Genomic DNA, 22,706 nt, shown 5'->3' on the forward strand with positions numbered 1-22,706 from the left:
TAGGATGAAGAAATGGTCTCAAATTATAGGAAGAAAGATTTTAGGGTGCTGTTTGATCTTGCACATTCTTTTCATCCCGCAACTCATTCACTTATTTCTCTTCTCCATTGTTTGCACAGTGGCACTTTCGTTATTTAAAGCCTGAAACTGGTATGATGGAAGCATTTGATATGGGGGACAGAATAGGTGGAGAGGGGTTGTTTGTCTGTCAGGTGATTTTCTGTCAGGTCAACTTCTTTAATTTACCCTGTGCATAAACAGCCACTGAATCCAATGGAAGGAAAGTAGCAGGAGCACGTGGCAAGGGGGAGTGGGATTACATGTCATGTCAAACTGCACCCTCAGGCTTGGTATAATAGGGTAATCTGCCTAATGGCAAGGATAATGAAAAACTGAAATTGGCTGTCTTAGACAGGTATGAAATCTACCTCAGCAGTGTTTTTTTAAGAGCAAACTAGAGACTTGTCTTCTGGGAATAATTCTGACAGAGCCTGGCCTTTTGCCTTTGGCCAAGGCCAACTAAGTGATCAGCTTGAAATACCATCCAATCCTGCTTTCTGTGGTTCATGCAACTTTTGAAGTAGATACAAGCGATAAGACTGATCTTTCATATTATGATTTAGAAGTATTGCCCTCTTGCCATGGAAGTTCTTTTAGCAATGGACCTGGTATATGGGAGATAAAGGGGAATTGTGGTCTTGAGCTTTGTCCACAACCAGCAAGGTTAATGCACTTTAAAACTGTAGTTTTTCAGTACTGACTGGTATGAATTTGAAGTGCTTCTGTTAGTACACAGGAGCCTCAAGTGTGATGCATGAACTATACAGATACTGTTTGGACTAGATTTACTTTTGGCAAGTGTATGTTTTGGCCCCCTTCAAACTATTTTAGGTCTAAAACAAATAAATTTCTCTTACTGTGTCTCTTTGATTTTGAATGTTTCTACAGGTTTGACCCTGCTCCTTTAACAAGTACTGAAGTACTTGACTAATTAAATCTTTTTAAATGTGATTCCTTTCTGAAAAATAATTGTAGAATGGCATTGTGTAGTTCTAAGCTGGGTCACACAAACTTTTACTTTTCAAATTGTCAGTCATAAACAGAATCTGCAGAATAAGATGAAAGTGAAGCTATTTCCTCATTGTAGGTGTCAAACTTACTGTTTCTGACATCATGGACTGAAAAATTACAAATTCTCTGTGGATCTTCAATTTCCAGAAAATCCACATGTAGAGCTTTGCTAAGGTATTTGAATATTAAGCCATGTATCCAGGTTTTCCAGATATGATGAACCTGTTGCTGTTGGTATATGCTCTATATTATTTTAAGAATGTGGCTTCCGCTTCAGTTGTAGAGTTGATGTACATGCACAATGAATTCACCATAGCTTCAGAGCATTTTAATTAGTCTGCATTTGCCAATCTACTGCACAGAACAAATCCTACAGACCTGAAGTTTCCTGTAATTCTCAGACTTGTAACTTATGTTGCGTAATGTGTATGCAGTTTGTGTCTGATGAATCATTGTTCCTTTCTACAGAGCACAAAAACTATATATTCACATTTTCTTTACTTTCCCCCTGTATACCTGCTCATACATGTGCACCTCCTTCCTTTCTTCCCTCTTATGGTAAGAGTCAGGTTTGGGTGATGGAGATTGCATTTGCTGGTTTCTGTCACTTAAGATTTGCCTTTTCTTGGGTATTATTTTCCTGTGACTTAACACTGCTCACTGCTTGTTCTCTTGTGTGAGGGAGTAGGGATTGCTGAAGTGTCTTGTTTGCCACAAATCCTCTGTGGCTCAACACATTGGGTAACTTTTTCTTTCTGGTAGAACTGGCCTTGAGTTAGAAGCATTTCTAGAATAGCTAAATTGGAATTAGAAGGGAACACACTTTCAACACAGTAAAGTTATTATTTTGTTAAACTATTATGTCTCAGTGGGATATGACAGGAATAAAACTGAGGAGTGAGCAGGTGTAGAAGTTCCCAAAGACAATACATAGAGAATACATAGATGGAGGAGGGACAGCACTGCATGAGTGTGAGGAGCATTTAAAAGCTCCTAAGATATGGAATGTGCCACCACCAAAGTTTCATGGAAATCTAGGTGTCTGGGAAGAGGGAGACATTTGTATTCAATAGTAAAAGTAGTTTTGAAGGCAAACAGGCACTAAGGTATAGGAACTTATAAAATAGAAGGTCGTGGTAACAAATAAAATAGAAGGTCGTGGTAACAAATAAAATAGAAGGTAGTGGTAACAAATAAAATAGAAGGTAGTGGTAACAAATAAAATAGAAGGTAGTGGTAACAAATGTTTCACACTATCAAACATTTTCGGCCCAGGCTGCAAATTATCCTACTCCTACCATGCTGTATGTGTGTTGGGAACCACGGTAATGCTTGTTTTATATAGATTTTTTTTTTTTTTTTAATCTGGACAGTGGCTGGTGTAAATGATTATGAGTTTACTGTTAAAGTGAGACGCCTAGATGGCTGTGCTGTTAGGTAGGAGGATGTGTAGACTTTCTGCAGTGGTTTTGCAAATTACTTTGCTATGGTAACAAATAACAACAATATGTTACTATGTTTTGCCCTGAAATGTCTTTTACAGTAGGCAATAAACGAAGTCTGATAGAAGCAATGTTGGCATTCACCTGTGTTAAATGTTGCTTAAATTGTTTTTCAGGTAGTGATAACATTATGACATGGTGGTTGGCAGCTTTGGGAAGTAGTTATGCTCAGTGTGACAGTTACTTCTTAATCTTAACTTGCATCATGTGGTCATATGTTTCAACACTCATGTATTTCTATGCCTCCTTATTACAAGTTCATCTCTCCTATTTCTAGACAGAAAGGAATATAAGTTTCCATCAGTTTAGTTGACCATAAATTACTGTGAGATTTTGGATCCATCAAATTTGACTTGTTCTTAGTAGCTATCAAATGCATCACAAATCTTTGTATCATGTACTCTTGTTTGATGTGTGAAGCACAAAATCAGGAGGAGGAATGCGCAATTTCATGGAGCATGGGTAATCATAACATGCTGTTGTACTGTCTATCAAAGTGTCATAAAATCTGTTAGGAGACTCAAGGCCTGAGACACTGTTTACTTGTAGGATGTTGGACATAACTCAGTTCCACGGGAAAATTTCTTAATAGCAGCACGTGATGTGAAAATTCTAAGAAATCTGATTAACAGTAGTAATGAAATCTATTCATGCATTTACCTTTTTTGTAAGTAAACAGCAGGCAAAGTAATTTTGGTTTCTTTTTTTTTTTTTTTTTTTTTTTGTCTTTTGATGCCTTTGTCCTCTGGATAGCAGCTCAAAAGGCTCTGAGTTTAGGCTTTTGCTTGTGCAAAGAATAAGTAAAATGTTTTAACTGTAATCAGCATGTTTCTGGTGTCACTTTTCAATTGTGATGCCATTCTCTTTCATTTGTTATTAAAGACAGATACCAAAAATATTTTGAGTCTGACTTGGAGAAACCTTATTCAGATTTTGGTATTTAAAATTGCTGCTGAGAATGCTGACCAGTACAATAGTATCTTGATTTTTTTCTTTTACTAATAAATAATAACTTAATGCAGTTGAAGCACAAACAGTTTAACATTTATTTTATATATAGCTGTTTGCCATACAGAGAAGGAAACACTTAGAGCTCTGAACTGAGAACTGCATGTAGGCAAACAATTAGGAGTACAGCAAGATGTAAAGCAATAGATTTGAACCTCCTTTCTCCAGGTAGTGTCTTTGACAGCACTTCACATCACAGAAATATCTGTCTTAACCTTTACAGGTCAGGACACCTGGCATAACTGTGTGTGCTGAGACTTCTGAATGCTTCAGGAAAATTTTTTTATCTTTATCAGTCCTGAGCCAACCTATGCTATGAAGGCTTTGCAAAGACTACTGGAGGATATATAGTTGTCAGTGAAATGGGGAAGAAGTTCATGTTTCATGAATAACATAAGCAATGCTGGCAACAAGGAGTTCATGTAGAAGCATTTTGTTAACATGCATATGTGGTTTGGCATGTAATTCATCTACAGCTTGCCATGGAATTTTATGTAGCAGTAAATTTCTGAGTTTCCAGGTTGCTATAGGTTGTCACTATGTGTTGGCAGAATGGCAACTGTTTAATTCAGACTTTTCCTGCTGATTGCTCTGTTGTCATTAGTTTTAATTGAATGCCTGACTGCATGACATCTTAATGTAAATGTGTCTATATATCCAAGAAGGCATACATTGTTTTATGCTAATTAAGGTTTTAGCAAAGCTTTCTATGAATAGCTGCAGAGTTAAATAATTTGTCTATAATCAATTTACACATGGCTCAGGCAGTAATGTACATTTCCTTTATTTCTTCTAGGAGGAGATGACCGTCGAGTCTTACTTTGGCATATGGAAGAAGCCATCCACTCAAGAGTCAAACCAGTTCAGCTGAAAGGGGAGCATCACTCTAACATCTTCTGCCTAGCTTTTAACAGTGGCAATACAAAAGTGTTCTCTGGAGGTAAGGAAGGAAGAGCATCCTGATTTCACATGAATATGTATTGTGAATGCCTTGGAGTAGATGCCATGAGTGAGTGAGTGAGTGAGATCCTGCCCCACATGAGATCTGAAAGGTGTTCTTAATCAGCAATTGTAATTTTTTTTTGGAACAGGGAATCCTTTAGCTAGCACAACATTTTCAATTTTGTCATGCCTTTTTCCAAACCCTGGTGTAATCTCATCATGTCTCTTACCATCATGAGGATCCTGGGTCCAGTCTGCCTCTACTTGTGCTAAAGACTGTGGAAAACATTGTCTTTATTATTCCCTCTTAACTGTGCTAAGAGCAGACCCTGCATTCTCTCTGATGCTTGAAAATCTTTTCTGCTACTATCTGATTTCAATGCACCTTTAGAAGGCTCATGAAGGACTATTGCCATCTATTGGTGGATGATGTTTTCTTAGATCACGTTTCAGTTCTTACTGGTAAGGCTCTGCCTTTTAGAGCTGTTGGCACATTGGGCTCTGATAACCCTTGATGCTCTCATTTCTTTTTAATATAAATCTACTTTTTGATAGAAAGTTTAATTCGGTCTTAAAACTAAGGTAAGGGAAATGGACATTTACTTGTTCTGGGATAATAGTTTCTGTAATTTAGGTCCATTTCACCACTTGATTTTTGAAGTACTGAGGTAGGCAGGAAAATTGAATTGAGGGAAAAAAAGGCACAAAAGTGTCAGTGCCGTCAAGTGCCATTTTCTGCTGTACTTCATTTCCACGATCTAACGTGGTCACAGAATAGGTGAGAATTTGTGTCTTTCATCAGTATGTCCATTAACATACAGCTAGACTTATTTTAGGGTACTATGAGACTCCCAGGTCAAAGCCCTCCATTACCTTTTTGACCCAAGATTTGTGAACTGTAAATCAACGCTAGAGATTGATCCTGAGTGCATGTGAATGGTGGAAGCTTCTCATCCTTCAATGTTGTGTTAAAATGATAATGTCCCTTAGAAAAAAAGACATGACAAAGCTTAAGCTGGTGTCAAATTTCAAGGATGAAATGATTCAGTTATACTTCTCAGGTGGAGTAAACCCCTAGACTGACAAATAGCAATTCCTGTCTTCTTATTCTGGGGACTGCTATTTGTTTTATGAGAAAACTAACAGCACATGCTGTCTTCAAATGAATATATCTGCACAAGTGATTCTGGGGAATTTTGGGCCAGAGTCTCTTTTACTTTAGTTTGAATTCAGATGAAGAAACCTTACATGAATATTCAAGAAATTAAGTGTGCCAAATCTTGCTTGACCAGCTGGAATGGTATTTTCTCATGTCCAACTCGCTCTCTGTCCACTGGGATTTACTGTCAGAGGCTGCTGTTTTCACAGGAAAAGCAGAAGAGTGTCTTGATTGTACCTTGTTGCTGAAGTTAACACCTGCAGTTAAAGATTTATATAATCGATTATGGTGGATTTTTGCTAAGATGCCAGGTTAGATGAGCTGTGACAGTTGATGCACAGAAAACTGGCCATTCTCATATCTTTTTCCTCCTCCAGTTTGCATAAAAACACTGTGCCTCTGCCAGAAATTATTTCCATTGGAGGAGTCAGGAACCCTTTCAGTTCCTCCATCAAGATTCAGTGAGCTCATCTGCAAAGGCTATGAGTCTGACTCTTGGATCCCTTGTAGAGTCATTTTGCTGCATGGCCTAGATGTACCATCTGTTTTATCTCTGCTGGTAAAATGGGGCTAGCTATATTTATTCACTCAATGATGTTCTGGGAGATTCTTAAAAAGTCTGAAAGAATTGTGGGTTCTAAGATCTACTGGTTGTCACACAGTCACCCACACCTGAGTTTGGAGTTGTATTTAAATCACAGAAGTTGGAATACTTAAAAAATAATACTTTTAAAAACACCAAACCTAAAAATTAGCATATGTAGACTAGCACAAGTCACATGGAACTCAATTTTTTCTGTAAATAAGTGACTGCCAATGACTAATGACTTAGGATCTGATGACCTTTCTCTAAAGCAACTCTTGATAATAGAGGAGAAAGGATTTTCCACTTCAGTACAAATTGGATTGTATCCAAGGAATTTCAGAGCTCTTTGCTTTGAAGGAGCAAGCACCCCATGTAACCATTACAAAAATGGAAGGCAGGAACTGAGTGGACAATGTTTTGTGTGTAATCTCTGGAAGAAAAAAGCTGTCCCAGAAAAGTTCCCATCTCTGAAGAATATTTTTGCCCTTCTCTGTCAACACACACTGAGAGAACAGCAGCATTTGAAATGCAAGATCCCATCCTAGTAATCTTCATGTACTTTTTTTTTTGATTTGCACTTAATGTTATGTATATGAAAAGCTGAAATAAACCTACAGGAAATTGAATTTGTTTTTTTAGTGCTTATATGACAGATATGGGGTTTAAGCCACCTTAACTGTGCTCCCCTGTATGTGCTCTGTGGTATTTCATCTTAGAAGTTTAACTGAAGGGAATGGCAGATTCTTCCTGTCTTTCTGATTGTTGTGACTGCAGTTATCAAAACGAGAGCTTATAAAAGGCACAGTTGTGTACACAATTATGACCCAGTAAGTCTCAATGAAGAATGAAGTCTCCAGTGTTAAAGTAAAAACAGTTTAAGTGGGAATCCCCCTCTGGGCTGAACACCAGTGGTGTATTCTGCAGGGATGAATCCTTACCAGAAGCATCCAGTTTGTGGTTAAATTTTTGTCACCATTTTCTCCTCCCACACACAGAGCAGAGGAAAACAGTGGTTACTCCACTCTCATTCTTTCTTTCCCATTTTGGAGCTTGTGATGGAAGGGAATTTGATCCCATGATGACTAGATGCCTGAAATCAAGCAACTGGAATGATTCTTTTGTTCCTACTGGATGGAGACTGAAGAGCCAGGAGTGTCCGCTGGAGGAGGTTTTGTCATTGGAGAAACTGGGCTGTGTTTTTCATTGGTGAAATACGTAGGCACTAGAGTTGTTTACTAGGTATAAACAGTGTGTAATATATAATGGACAGTTCCAAATACAATTAATGACCAAAGGACACTTACACTTAAATGGCTTGTTTATTGTACCATGGAAAAGATGAGCTACTGCAGTAATCTGAGGCTGGCATGATTTTACTGGGGGTCTGGGCAAAGAGGAAATGGTTGTAGAAGATCTCATACCTCATTAGTCAAAGAGAAACTTTCTCATATTTCTCTGTTGAGACAGAATACAACTGAAATATGTATGGGACAAATGAAAACTGAGTCAATTGAACATTTAAGAATGTTCATAACATGAAACCCTGCTCCTTCTGAACCTCTGTCTTTAGTGTACATTAGGAAAGCGTCGCAACTCTACATCACAACTACAAAGATAGGCAGAGCATAATAACTTTGCTTTCTGGTTATGGTGGTTTTTTTTTTCTGAATTAAATATAAAAGTGTGTGTGTGTGTGTCCTTAAATATTTCTAAAGAGGAGGTGCCATATTTAGGTAATAAAATATTCAGCACATAGACAAAAAAATGATGTATTGTTATAGCTTGAAAAACTCTGCATGAGCTATTGGAATTACCTGGTGGCTGTGACCCTCTTAGCCTGTGCACATGTGGTTAGTTTCCATTGCATTCAATTGGTGTGATCAAAGAAAAGTGACATGATTGTCTGGTTACTTGTTTTGGTTTTTGTTAATACAGAAAAAATTACATTGGCTGCCACGTTCATGCCTTCTCAGTGGCTGCAAAACCTGGAGTGCTGACAGTGTTATCTGGCAGTAATTGATCAGGGAGCCACATGCATTTCATTTATGACATCTCTTTTCACCTTTCACAATCTTTTTATAGAGTATCCTTTGAGCTGGAAGAAAGATGTATTTTCATCAGAGTTTAAAGTGTTCTGCTGCTTTGTGTAATAGTCTCTATTGCAAATCTCCCAAAACTTAAGCTTAAACTGGACAAAGAATGATAAGTAGCATATTTAAATAGAATTATTTGTTGAGCAGTAGCAGATGAAACAGTTGGTGCATTTGGTCGTGACTGGTGATATCGCATGGAACCTTTCATATAACTGAGCAGAGGGTAACCACATAGCAACTGAGCTGGTCTTCTCTGTTTCAATATTGGTTTTGAAATTCTAAATTTTTTTTTAAAAAGTGGTTTGGGGTTTTTTCACAATAATGCTTTTTAACCACTAGAACATGGTGTTAATTGCTTATATTTCTCTTTTTAGGCAATGATGAGCAAGTTATACTTCATGATGTTGAAAGGTAAATACACTGTGTTTCCACTGCTTCAAGAACTCCTTTAATGTCAACTCACAGGAGTCATTTTCTGTTTTAAATTAATGGTTTAGGAGAACAGTGTTTTAATACTGAAATTTGTTTTTTATTTATCTAAATTCATAACTGGAATGAAGTATTTCCTCTCATCCCATTTTCTTTTTCAGCACTTAGGTTCTGTATTGTTTTGACCTCAGGAAAAGAATGGTTATTAAATATATATGTTCTCCTGCAGACAGCGCAGTAGGTTCTGAGTAGATTATTCTGGCACATAAACAACTGTTGGCACATGCAGACTCCTTGTTTTTCAGCAGACTCACCTGACCTGTGTTTAAGATGGCTAGTGCTTGGCCTACCTAACTTCCTTTTTAAACTTTGGATGCAGCTGCCTGATTCTCCATACTAACATGAAGAGTATTGCTTTTGGCACTTAACTTTCTACCAAAGCTGCAAAACAGTTGGGAATTGGGCTTTGTTGTGCTACATCAAGATTAGGCAGTTAGTCAAAGTATAATTAACACAGTAGCGGTAATATATTGAAATGGGCTTCTCTAGACATGATGTCTACTGAGCTTACTGCTTTTGAAGTAAAAAAACTTTAGAATTTTGGTCTGTACTAATAACTTCTACAGATTTAAGTGTTGACCATTCATTTAACATGACTCAAGAAAATTTGAAAAAAAGCAGGAAGAGATAAGTGTAAGAATGGAGAAATATAAAACCTTATATTTCTTTGAGTTTCCTGAATAACATATGGACATATTTCAGGATGTGTTTGTACAAAGCCCCTTGCATTGAATTGTTCAGTGTATATGTGTCTTCCATCATACCTTATGTCTGCTTCTTGCATAAATCATACATGCAACCTGGGTAAAGTAACTTTGTCTTCTGTTCTGATGGTTTCTCAGGAATATTGTGTTGCTTAATGATTGGAGTTTTTTGTTTTGGTTTGCTTTTTTGGTGTTTTTTTGTTTGTTTGTTTCTTGGGTTTTTGGTGTTTTTTTGTTTGGTTTGTTTTTTTGGTTTTTTTTTTTTTTTTTTTTTTTTTTTTTTTTTTTTTTTTTTTTTGTTTCTTGGTTTGTTTTTTTTGCATTTTTTTTTTCTTTTTTTGTTGGTTTTAACATTTTAGGCCTTTTGGGAGGGGTGTTTTGTTTGTTTTTTTTGCGGGGTGGGATGTGTGTGTGTGTGTTTGGTTTTGGGAGAGTTTTTTTTGTGTGGTGTTCTGTTTATCTTGTTTTAATTAAATGTGGGAATGTCAGTTTTAGAAGCTGATGTTTATTGTGTTCTGACTTTTCAAGATTCTACAAAATCTTTGTAATTGTTGCTTTTCTATATAACACATTTTTTCTTGCTGTGTCTTGTTTAGATGCTTTGACAAAATTCCTTCCTCTAAGGCTATTTTTTATGATCTTCTAAAAGAAACCTTAGTAGACCAAATTCTGATTGATTTCTATGGAAAGTTAATCTCTTTTTAATGATAACACTTGATCTGTCAACTGCTTTTTTGTAACTTTAAGTGACTTTTTCTATACTGCTTTTGTCCCCCTTTTTATTAATGATCCCTGAGACAGAGTTAGTAGATCTGCCACTAAGAACGTAATTTGCCATATGAGCAAAATGCTGATTTTATGTGGGATCTCTTTGGTGCTGCTTCCATGAGATATAGGGATTGTATATATAAAGTTTTTTTTTTCCCTAAAGAAATAAAGGGGCTTTTTAAAAGAAATAAAGCAATACCAGGATCTACTGATTTTCTGATTTAGTATTTCAGTTTTTGACCACCTGTATTAAAGAATGAACTTTTGTCTTGTTTTCCTTTTTACATTAAATAGTAAAAATTGACTCCAGAGGTCCCAAGGCTTCTTTCCCTTCTTTCCCTTTCCTATTACACCCTCCCAAACTTAAATCTAATGCATCATGTGTTCTCTAGCATCTTACAGCATCTGAAGTTTTTAATGCTTGGGTTTTATATTGAGATTTTTTAATTTCCTCATAGCATGATGCCACTGTACGTGGGTATTTTGTTTGGTTTTTACTCTAATTAAACACAAGGGTCTTCTTATGAAATTACAGAAACTTTGTCACAAAGTATTACTAGGTAGATAAGCAGTAAATACTTCAGTTTAAAAAACAATAGCAAAAGAAGGAAGAATGATAATGCTGTGTCTCTCTTCCAGCACCGAGACCTTGGATGTGTTTGCCCATGAAGATGCAGTGTATGGCCTTTCAGTGAGCCCAGTAAATGACAACATCTTTGCTAGCTCATCAGATGATGGCCGGGTTCTGATCTGGGACATCCGAGAGTCTTCCCATGGCGGTAAGATCTCTAGAAGGAAAATATAATTGACTTAGGAAGAATCCATTAAGGCAAGGAAGAAAAAAGTTATGTTTATCTGGGACAGTCGATACAGTGAGTCTTGGAGAAAGGTGAAAGTGAGGCACAATTCTTTTGGCCAATGATTGGCAAGGCCTGGTCTTTACAGTTCTGTTACTGTCTTAAATGACTAATAATTTTTATTGGTGTTGAGCTGCTCACTTCAGAAACACGTTCATACTCCAGTGTATAAGAGCTACAATTGTGAATGAGCATAAGGAACAATAGAAAAGTAATCCCCCTACTTTTCATTAAAATGACTTAGTGCCTCATTAGTTTAGCTCCTCTAATCTCTTTGACAGGCTGAAAGGCAACTTTTGATACCTTAGAAGAAAACCGTGATGCCAATCTATTTATAATAAAGGTAGGAAGGAAAGCACCAGTAATTAGTGACTGATTAGTGAATGATTTGACTAAGGAAATATACACAAATTTAAAGTTTATTTTAAAACCCAGCCCTTTGGCAATCTGATGTTTGTCTCCACTCAGCTGATGCAGGCCTTTGCTTCTCAGTGGGGGCTGCTGCCATTTTAATAACACAGCCTTTTATGTCCCAGCAGGATTCTGATTTGATGATGCAAACATAGAAGGTCAGTTTTGGTGTTAAACCTTATTTGGAGGCAGACTAGCAGAAAAAAAGTCTGCTTCTTTTCTTGTTTTTACTTTTGACTTATGACAATGAATAGCACCATGGAGCTTCATCTGTGGTCAGAGACCTTTCTTTTCATCACTGCTAAAGAAACACCAAAAAGGAAAATGACTGATGAAAAAACTTGTAATAGAGCATGGAAGGAGGGTACAGACAAGACAAATAAATGTTAATTCTGTCTCATTTGCTTGATAGGCAGTGGTTTATAAGGTATTGAGAATTTGAGAGGGTTGCCTGCTTAACCCTGTTTTATATGTGGTGATGAGGGAAGTGAGGAAAGAAAATGACATAGCTCTGGAGGTGCTTGTGGGGCTATAGGTGCTGCACTCGGTGGCTCAGATAGGGACAATAGCTGTCCCCCTAGCACGTGAGTGACACAGGAAAGCAAAGTGAATGGGAAAGCAAACAGTGAATGGGAAAGTCTGGCCGAATCCTTGGCTCAAAATAGAGATTGATTCTGGTTTCTTAGTTGATTTAAGGAGTGGCAGCATGCCACAAAAGATGCAAACAAGGAAGAGAAATATACTATGCTTAAAGCTGTAAAGCTCACAGAAGCAGAGAGAAGGTAACAGAGTCAAGGCTTTTCACCACTCTTCATGGAGACAGTATTTTGATGGAATAAATAAGGCACAGTAGCAGCCCAAACATAGTCTCAGTCTTATGAGATGGAGTCTGAGCATGTTTTCTACTCTGTGTGTGAGCAGCAAGAGCTAACTGTTAACTTTTTTTTTATGCAAGAGGAGCACCCTTCTTGTCTGCTAGTACAGCACTTAAGATGTGGTAAGCTTCTTTTCCCCAGAGTTAGCAGTTTGCTTTAAGCTGAGTTTCATACAAATTTATTTCATTCCTTGTAATATTATTTTCCCTTAGAGGCAATTGTTGCTACATTTATGGTTTGGGTAATCAGCAGAGGCTGTGGAAACTCTCAGGCATATAGTACTAGGAAGCTTTCAGAAGCTCCTCCATGTATAGCCCTTATCAGATGAGCATTTGGTCATGAACCTTAAAAAAATTCAAGTATTTGATCTTTGAATAGCTAGTTTTAAACTCTGATAACCTTCCATAAAGAAAATGGTGTCTTGAAATTCAGTGTGTGTCCTTTTCCATGTTTAGACAGAATTAATATACATGTGGGTGGATTTTAAAACTTCAGGTTTTATATTGCTTTGGATGTGTCAGCTTGAGAAGTGGTTTGAACATGTCTCCATATCTTCAGATCTTGTTATGCTGCTTCCATATTCAGCTGCCAAACTCCTTGCGTTGAACAGTTGAATGCATTGTTTGTTCTTATGTCTGAAATTTCAACTTTTTCAACAGAGCCCTTCTGCTTGGCACACTACCCATCAGCCTTTCACAGTGTGATGTTTAATCCAGTAGAACCCAGATTACTGGCTACTGCCAACTCGAAAGAAGGTGTGGGACTCTGGGATATTCGTAAGCCTCAGAGGTATGAGCTGGCTGTCCTTGTTTTATACTGTGTTATTTCTTTCCCTTGGGAGGTGATGGCGTGCTGCTTTTTTTGTTTTTTGTTTTTTGTTTTTTTTTAAATTTAAGTCAGTACATATGGTAGTAAGAAAAGATGCAGAACAAAGTTAATAGCAGTGTTGTTAATAGATTATTTTGCATAATTAATATTCTTCTTCATACTTATGATCTAATTTGATTTAAAATGGGGCTAGATCTTCAGTGTTAAGGTGAGTGATTTTTAAGGTAAGTCAAGATTCCAAAGCCTGCCTGGCCTCACCACTGCAGATAAGATTGGATTGTTGTGTCAAGTTCTCATCATTATATTTAACACTCTCTTGATACTACTGGAAGAATCTGTGGTGGGCACTGCCTGGTTTACAGTCTGTTTTTCCTGCCCAGCTCAGTTTTTATTGGCTGACTAGAGAGTGTGGTCAAGGCAGCTTTTTCCTCAGTGCTTATGAGTTTAACATGGCTTCCTAAGTAATACAGACATCTGTATAATCATTTGGCTGTCTAATGTGCTTCCAGATTTGCATAGAGTTAAAAGCAAGTTAAGAGAATTAGGTTGCAGTTTGAAATATGATTAGACTGGGTTCTAAAGTGGATGTATGCAATGTCTGGTACCAGACTTTGGCATGCACGAGAGATTAAGATTTTTCAGTCTTTCAGATTGTGAATGTTCATTTTTCCATGATAAAAATCTGTGGTGGGTTAAGTCTGGCTGCCTGTCAGCTGTAACATAAATGAATGCAGGTGTTAAGTCTGCTTTCAGCTACCATTTTTCTGGGACAGCCATTAGCTCTCCTCCTTTGCTTGATCAGAGATGTGTCCAAAACACAGTAAGAAGGGTGTATGCTTGGTTTAGGAAAAGAAAATGGCTCTAAAACACTCTGCTGCCACTGCAGATTTTTTCCCATGAAACTCTCAGGAAAGAGAACTCTTCAGAATGATATGTGTCCTGCTAGTGGGCTGCCAAAGTCAGAGTCTCTCATATTTAAATAAATTACACTGGATTTTTAGTCTATTTAAAGTAACAGAGCATTTGACAAAACTTCTACTTGTCTCCGTAGATCTAATTTGCTAATCTAGAAAGCTGGAACTTGTTTTTTAATGTATTTGTGGCCAATTCACTTTGTCATATGACAAAAAAAAAAATTAATTTCAGATCAGTAAAGATACAATCCTCACTCTGGCGAGGAAGTGGAAGCCAGAATTTACACATCTCTCTGTGTATTTCAGTTTGTTACAGTCTCTTCTGGGAAAATACACTTAATTATCAGGAGGTAAAAATTGTTCTTGTTAAAGATAAGTAAATCCACATAATGCTGTAAATACTTGTGGTAGACTGCATAAAACTGAAGTTGCTATGTGTGGGAGTGTGTGAATATTTTCCATATTCTTATTAATAATAAAGGAAGCTGTAGTTACAGGTAAGATCTGCCAAAAACACTTTGGTTGGTGAGTATTATAGGCCAAATTGGTTAAAGAGCCCTGAAATTCTCCATAATCTAGGGATAAACAGGATGCTGCCTGTGTAAGCATGCCACTAGCACAGCAAAGGAAGGCTACTGCACCAGATACTTTCCTCACTGTCAAAAAAGTTTGCTAACAGTAAAAATTCTTGCTTCCCTACATGTCCGTAGCTCTCTTTTATACTGTCTTTGGCATCCAAGAGAACGTATTACTTCCTGAAGTGTAGGTAGGGTGAAGGAATTGAGGTATTTGAGGGACAAGTATTGGTTTGATTGTTGAATTTTTGCTGGGATTGTTGAATAGCATAATGTATAAATAACAACAGTAAAAATTTGCTAGATCTGTCTTTTCTTCCCTAGTCTACATTTTTATTTACATTGCTGCACATGACATTCACCCGTGAGGGATTTTTATGCCTTAAGCCATCAAGGGAAATTCCTCCTTTCCTTCAGTATTGATGTAGTCCATCATAACACTGAGGCCACTGTGGAAGGTTTTCAGTCCTGTCATTCCACCCGTGGTGCCAATAGAAAATACTCAATCAGTTCAACTTCGGCTGCTTTGTCACATTGTGTGCTAGTGTGGTTTTGATTAGAGGTTGAATGGGTAGAAAGAAGGGGAAGAAGTGTAGATACTTTTAAATGTTCACTGTGGGTTGCTAAAATTTTAACTCCCAGTGGGGTAGGCTGGACCACAGCACTCTTCCAATGTGGGACATGGGAAATGGTTACATGTAGTTAATAATTTGCTGCTGGTATAACACTTGTTGTAAAACTGACTTCCCCAACTCCTGTCTGTTCTCAGAAGGAGGCAGAATTATATAATGCAGGCACTGGTTTTTGCTTCATAACTGGAGGCTGCTCTGGGGAACCTTGCTGCTGCTTGTCTGCAAAATCCAGCAAATGAGAAGCTTGGAATTCCAAAGACTAGCTGTTTGTGGCCAGTAGCAGTACTGTAGTTAGCAATACCTTCACACAGCACATATTGCAGCCAACAGCACTATGTGTGTTGAGACTTTTTACAGATATAGGTGAGGTTTGATAAAACTGACAGGAGTTGGCTGGCCTTTATTCATTTGAAGGGGATCAGGCTTGATGCTGAATTTCTTGTTTTAATAAGCAAAGGCTCCTCAGGGGAAGTATAGTTTTTCTTTGATGCTGTTCAGCTTGATAATGGACTATCAGAAAAGGGGAGATTTGCTGTGAACGTCTAAACTTGTATGTCAATCAGTGGAATAATGGCTAATTGTATAGTTTTAAACACATAGCTCTACATTTTCAAAACATTGAATAGAGCAGTAATGTCCTTGTAGGTTCGAGAATTCAGATATAGATTCCATTGCTTGACAGGAACAAATGAGCTGTGTCTACTTATTTATCCTGAAAATCCGAGGAGCTTTACAGCAGTGTATTTTTCTCCAAAATACATGGCTCTTCTCCAATTGAGTTATGGGAGAATTTGTCTCAGCTTGCTGTTGTATGCCTCCAGCCAGGAAAGTTGGTTTTGTCCACTTCTTTAGTCAGGCAACATTAATCTTCCCTAAAAATTTTAAATTGAATATTTTTGGGGCTAGGAAAGAAGTCCTGATTTTGAGTAGATTTTATTAATATACCATGGAATTGGTTAACTTTCTAATAGGAAGCTGGGAGTGCTTTATGCTTGGCTGCTATGGTGAAGGAGGTGATTGAAAAGCCAGCATTTCTTGGCATGCATGGAGAAATTTAGAGACAGTTGCACAGCTCTGGATTGTGGAAAGTTTAGCTCACTTCAAATGATTATAATTTGATTAGTCTTGCTGACTGAGTCAGGATACAGAGGCGGATTCATTTTGCTTTTTCCCAAAGTTCATTCACAGCTTGATATCTCTGCTGTCTCAGATTTACTGCAGCAATTGAGATTCTTTCCTTCTATCCCAGTATAGTAATAAGATCTGGATATGGTGGGTTGGCTCCTCAAAATAGCATATGAAGTGTTATAAATATAGAACTAATATAATTCTACAATTATAAGCTGACTAGTGAGTCTGCAAATCTTATTTTTCTATTTTTAGAATGTGTAAGTATTTCTATTCCTTCAGGTGGACGTTAAACTGAAATCATCTGTATTGTTTCTTTTTTAAAAAGAGGGCTTTTTGATTGAAAAGCTTTAAATGTGGTTTTGATTGGGGAGGCTGCTGTAAGGCATTCACACCACTAGATGGGGTCTGGAAGCTGTGCCTTTTTAAAAGAAAGTTCAAAAAGGGAGGTCTGTGCTTCTTCAACTATTTACAATAAAATATGTATTACAAATATTGTTACAGAATTGCTGGGGGAAACTCAGCAAGCCAGAGTACCTATATATTTCAAACAAAGACTACGTTACTTCAGCTGTTGTTAGGTACTCATGTTCTCCCTTCTCTTTTTCCACGCAGATCCTCCATGATCATCTCCTTTTTACTGAAATAAAAAGATTGCTTTTTGCCTTAAGAAAATATTATCATTGTCTCCTTAGTGCTTTCTTTTCCTATGTTCCCTCTGACCCACCACTTATGTCAACATATGTGGAAGTTTTTGAGATAAAAATTATATTGGTTTGTCCTATTAATGACCATCACATATTTTTAAACTGATCTTCATGCTGCAAAAAGGCTGTTCACAGAAGTGTGTCCTGCTTGTGATGGGAGCATTGAGCCAGTACTTTATGCACACTGGGATCCATTGGTGTGTCCAGTTCAAGGGTTAAGGTGCTTAGTCTTGTGTCATAAATATATATCTTGGGATATTTTAGGTGAGTCTGGGAGGGCTTATCTAAAAACTACCAGGCTCTCATTCCTATGTCTGTTGCATAGTTTTGTGTTTGACCTGTTTTTTGAGCCAGCTCATCATGTTTAGAAATTAGAAAAATAAGCTGGAAAGACTTTGTAGCTTTCTTATGCCCTAGCAAATTGAACTCTGTTCAGGGAGGCAACTGTAAACCATTGAGAAGAGGGCGTAAGGCCTGTAAGGCTGACAAGGGAACACAAGAAGGAAACATGTCCTCTTTTGAGGAGCAGTGAACAATTAGATATGTTCAGCTGTTTGTGGCATTCTGCTCATTCTGTTTTACTTGCTTTGGTTTCTTTTGCTGCACTAACCTTCCCCTTTTTTGCCTCCTCAGCATGTTCTTTACAAGATTTTTACAAAGTAGAAGTGGAACCTGACCAAAGCTGGGGATGATTTACCTTCCAAGTCTGCAAGTTTCAGAAGCATAAACTATAAGCAGGGAGTTTTTCTTTTTGTCATTTGACTTTTTGTGCTCCTGGAGTAAAACACTGTTCCAGAGCCTCAGACTTAGTTTTGGGATCTGGAAATGCATTTGTCCCCCTAATTCAATACTGCATTCAACTCGGAGTGAGGTAGAAATGCTTACACACAACAGACCTTTTTAAGATTCTTCTGAACGTTGAGGAGAGTTGTGCTGTCTGCATAGTTACAAGTCCATGTACTCAAAAAGCCCAATGATAAGTTAAAAAAATCCTTGAGCAACAGGGCAAACGTGGTATTCCTTGGTCATTGTAATCCTTATAGCATATTTCAAAAGCTAATTTTTTTTGGACCATAAAAATCATAATAAGCCTAAGTTAAAGGAATGTCAGTTTTGGTGTTTTCCATCAAGTCTTTACAGATAAATCCAAAAGGAACATTATTTCAGCTTTGAGTTCTTTCTTTGTCTTGGCTGACAGGTAACTGCAGTTCAGAGCTCACTGCAACAGACTTTTTTAGTTCACATGAAATGAATATTTGTGTATCAAAAAACACCAATCAAGAAGTCTTTCTTAGTGTACTCTAAACTAACATTAAATTTTCCTCCTTATCTGAGAATATGGAGAAGCAAACTCCTAAGCCGTGGACAAGTAACACATGTTGTTAGATAGTAGTGAATCATCTAGTGATCAGCTCATTAAACAGTAAGCAAAATATAGAGATATAGAAATTTTTTCCCTGTAGTAAACAAATTAGATTCAGGGGCATCTTGAGAGAGGACTCTTCTTAGCAGGTTTATGAATGTTGAGGTGTGTTGATCTTGCCAGTGTGTGGAGGACTTTGAAGATGTGGCTGCACTGTGCTGCTGGTCTTGAACTGACTGTATTTCCTAAAGTCTTTGTCTTGAACAGAGCTTTTCTGCCAAATGCTAATTACTAGGTGTTCAACTTAGCCATTGTACTGCAAGCAAACATGATGCAACTCTTAAAACAATCTATTACATACATAACTTCTGGTCCACATGTATTGGAGATCACAGGTACTTTTGCAAATCCAGTTCTTGACTCATGATTGTTTTGACTTGTAGTTTATCTTACTTCATTTAGTTCCCAGCCTTAAGTAATACTGATGAGTATTACTTTTTTTGGTTTTGTATCAGTGGCCTGATAGCAAGAGGGAAACAGTGTTGGACATAGAAATCTTGGAGGTTGTATTAAATTGACATGTAGCTGGAAAAGCTAGGTTTCAGGTTTAGGAGGCCTCTCTCAATATCAAAATAGGAGTGGTAGCTACCAGAACTACAGGAAATTTGAGAGCACTTCTTCATAGTTTGCTTAAATGCATGTCAAATAGACCAGCTTTGCAAGAGAGGACTGAATATTACCTCTGAATAAAGGCATGGTTAATTCTGTTGGGTTTTTTTGATGAGTGGATGTGCAATGGATAGGGAGGAAAGGGAGATGATGAGTATTTGCAGCTCTGTACCATAGGTGATATTTGTGGCCTGTTGCATAGAGAGGACTTTAGAAAATCTGTGTGGTGTTGTTGAAGGTATTCTAAGGTCATAAACACAGCATCATAACTGAGTACAAGCCCATAGATTGAGGTCTCCAATGGTTGCCAATTTTAGTTTCTAGGGTCATACCTTCAAGGTGTTTGATCCTTAGAGATCACAGAAGAAGAACAGAGATGGCAGTTATTTTCTGAGTAATGATTGCACATGTGCTGAATTTTTATCCTTTCTAGCTTTCCTTCCTGAGCTCACTCTACAAAGTAACTGTTGCCCTTTTTTATCTGTGTGTTACCAAGATGTCTGGTATGTTGGATGAAATACTGAGCTTCTGCAAGAGTGAGGGATCAGTATTGTTGGTGATTGTGTTGGGGATATTAATTCAGGGACCAGCCACAGGGTTTACTTCTGACCCTGAGCTTACCGAGGTTCAGGGCTCTTTCTTGAAAAGCTAGTGCTGGTGAACTGAGAATTTTCTTCATGTAGAATCTGTAGGTGATACATGATGGCAGGAATAGTATGAGGATATTTAAAATTTTACTTTAACTGTTTTACATTTTGACTTTTCATGTGAAGGAAAGAAGCTTCTGATTGTCATAATTTCCAGTGTGAATGCTTTGGGATTCCCAAAGCCCCTGCAGGTGGAACAGCTCACTACATCATTGAATTGACAAATACCTGTTTCAATTATTTCAGGGCAATAGAAGTGTTCTGCATGTTTCTGTTTGGAGAACTTTGTCAGTCCTGCTTTGAGCAGAGCACTGTATTAAGGACTGCAGGAGAAATGTGTGTATCTTGGCAACCACTTGTTCGTTGTCAGGTTTATAATTTCTTTCTCTTCCCAGTGGAATAATTTGTTGTGAATTTTGACTGACTTGATGTTACTTAAAGGAATCCACTTAGGCTACAGTTTAACAAATTTTAAGTGCTGTTTTGGAGCTCACCAATATGGGTCAACCATACCACCTCAAATAGTTCAAATAGCTATTTGTCTTCTCTTGCAGTTCAGGAAATAGAACTCATCCCACACATGTACCATCTTCATATGTTACACTTCTGTGCTACTGAGGCAGCTCAACTGATCAGTTTCTCGACCTAGAATTTAAAGATCTAACCAGATCCAACTTGGCATACTAGCCCTAAATTACACAGAACCTAAATGTAGATACTTTCCCTCCTATTTGTCTTCCATTATTTCTCAAGAGTTCCCTTTAGAACTTTTAGAAAGTGAACTGAATATTGCTTAAGTTCATGGGGATTGAATTTTTCTGAGAATCTTTGGGATGCATTGAAGGAACATTTGAATAGTAATGGCATCTGGGGGAGTAGTACTTTTCAGATGGCTTTTGGCCTTGATTTCCGTATTGTAAACATAAGTCTCAAAAATATTTGCCACAAACTTAGCCAAAATCAAGTACTTATTTAGAGTTAGAAATATCTAAGGTAGTTTACTCAGCCTTTCCCCCTTTCTTCTCACTGAGGGGAAAAAAGTGAGTACTTGCAAATGAGTCTTTTTTTTACTTTGGACAAGGAGAGATGGTGACAAGGCTTTAGTCATGTTGATGGCTTTCCTGCCTGAGGAGACTTTTTTTGGTCATTGCCAGCTTCAGTCATTTGATGCTTTTTTTTTTTTTACCTTTTTTTTTTCTTTAAAGACAGGAGTGCAGCCTAAAGTTTTGAAATATGTAAATCAGTGAATTTATTGTTAAACAATTTTTTTTTATTCTGAAGCAGTCATTTCTGTTGCTGGTGTGAACATTACCTGAGAGATAGTCTGGAAATACTTAAGTTTGCAAGTCTACCAAATACTGCCTGGTATTTACGTGTGTGAAACAGGTACTGTAGTCTCTTCTCACCCTTATGCCTTGTCCTTATTGTGGAGTTTACTGGGACGGTACTGTAGGAAGGACCCTCTCACTTAGCTTCTGTTCTAGATGTACACACTCCATATTTCATTTGCAGTCTTGCTTTATGCATGATCTTGTCAGGCCTCTTGGGATAGAGGGTTTAGCTTAGCTCTCTCTGTGTTTAGTCTGGTGTCCTTCTTGGAGTGGAGTGTATTTATAAAGATTTTTAACTTTCCTGTAGGATCCCTGGATTTGTTGAACAGACACAACTGAATTGTGGAGAAATGAGGTTCAAATTGTTTAACAGAGTGTTCTTTGTAGCTCAGCTTTTAATTCTTTGCTGTTCTCAGATAGGGTTTTGGTCATTCTTCTGTTCGGCCTCTCCTGTCTTGATTGTTCTCCATCATATGCACGGGGATTTTCTGATTTGAAGATGAAACTTCTTCACACCTATCAGCATCCTCACATTAGCACTCTTGGTTCTGGCAGGCACTTTAAGCTCAATGCTGTCCCTTTCCTCAGTGGGATCCAGCTTGCTCCTACAAGCAGAGGTGCTATTCAGGTTTTAGATATTCAGCACTGTGTTTAACTGTAAACAAGAAGTCAGGAAACCTGGTTTTGTTTCACAGTGTTGGTTAGGTCTGCTCGTTGACCTTTCTTGCCCTCAGTTTTTCCTGTACCAAGAAAAGGGAAAACTGCCTACTTCAAAACCTCATGGTGCTTAATCTTTTTGTTAGCTTTGAAGTACTTTAGCACCCAGGTCTTTCTAAAGCAAGAGCTTAAAGTGCAAAGCATTGTCCTTGTCCTTGTAATGCAAATTTTAAAAGCATAATCTGTTGCTCAAAAGAAGCTCAGATTGAATGGGTTTTTGTAGACTGCTTTCTTAAGGCAGTAATCATTGTAAATCTTGCCCTAATCACATCTATACCTCAGTTTAATATGGAGGAAATTAAAAAAGAAACTTTTTTTTTGTCTAAAAAGGGAGAAAGGAAAATTTTTAAAAATATTGGTGACTGAAATCAAAGGAGAAAGCCTCTTAGTGCATTTACTAGGAGAACATATGAAAAATTAGTTTAACCCTATTTTAAGAGAAGGGAATTAGTCTTTGAAACATCAGTCCAGGGGAAATTGTGATAGAACCTGATGAGTCCAAAGTTACGTCTGCAGTTGTATTCACTCAGCTTTAGGTGAAAATTGATGTTCATCTTTTACCTACTAGAGGCAAAATCTTTGCTAGTTCAAGACTGGACTCTTCTACTGCAGGAGCATTTTGGATCTTGGCAATTTTCCTGTCAAAAGAAAGGCCTACTTTCTTCTTGCTGCTATTTTCTTTAAAAGCTATTTGTGTAGTTTTTGTAAATTAAAAATTCTTGTAACTTAA

General features: G+C 37.5%; 1 protein-coding gene across 1 annotated transcript in view; it reads left to right on the top strand.

Annotated features, from left to right (window-relative positions):
- Positions 1–22,706, top strand: part of DCAF5 (DDB1 and CUL4 associated factor 5) — a 70,944-nt gene that overhangs the window by 5,930 nt on the left and 42,308 nt on the right. Inside the window, exons 2-5 of the mRNA XM_041395949.1 lie at positions 4,378–4,521; positions 8,736–8,772; positions 10,962–11,101; positions 13,125–13,254. Coding sequence (XP_041251883.1) covers positions 4,378–4,521; positions 8,736–8,772; positions 10,962–11,101; positions 13,125–13,254 — 451 coding nt within the window. The remainder of the gene's footprint in view (positions 1–4,377; positions 4,522–8,735; positions 8,773–10,961; positions 11,102–13,124; positions 13,255–22,706) is intronic.

The sequence above is a fragment of the Onychostruthus taczanowskii genome, unplaced genomic scaffold (genome assembly GCF_017590055.1).
Source record: "Onychostruthus taczanowskii isolate IOZ18803 unplaced genomic scaffold, ASM1759005v1 scaffold1, whole genome shotgun sequence".
NCBI classification, from domain to species: domain Eukaryota; kingdom Metazoa; phylum Chordata; class Aves; order Passeriformes; family Passeridae; genus Onychostruthus; species Onychostruthus taczanowskii.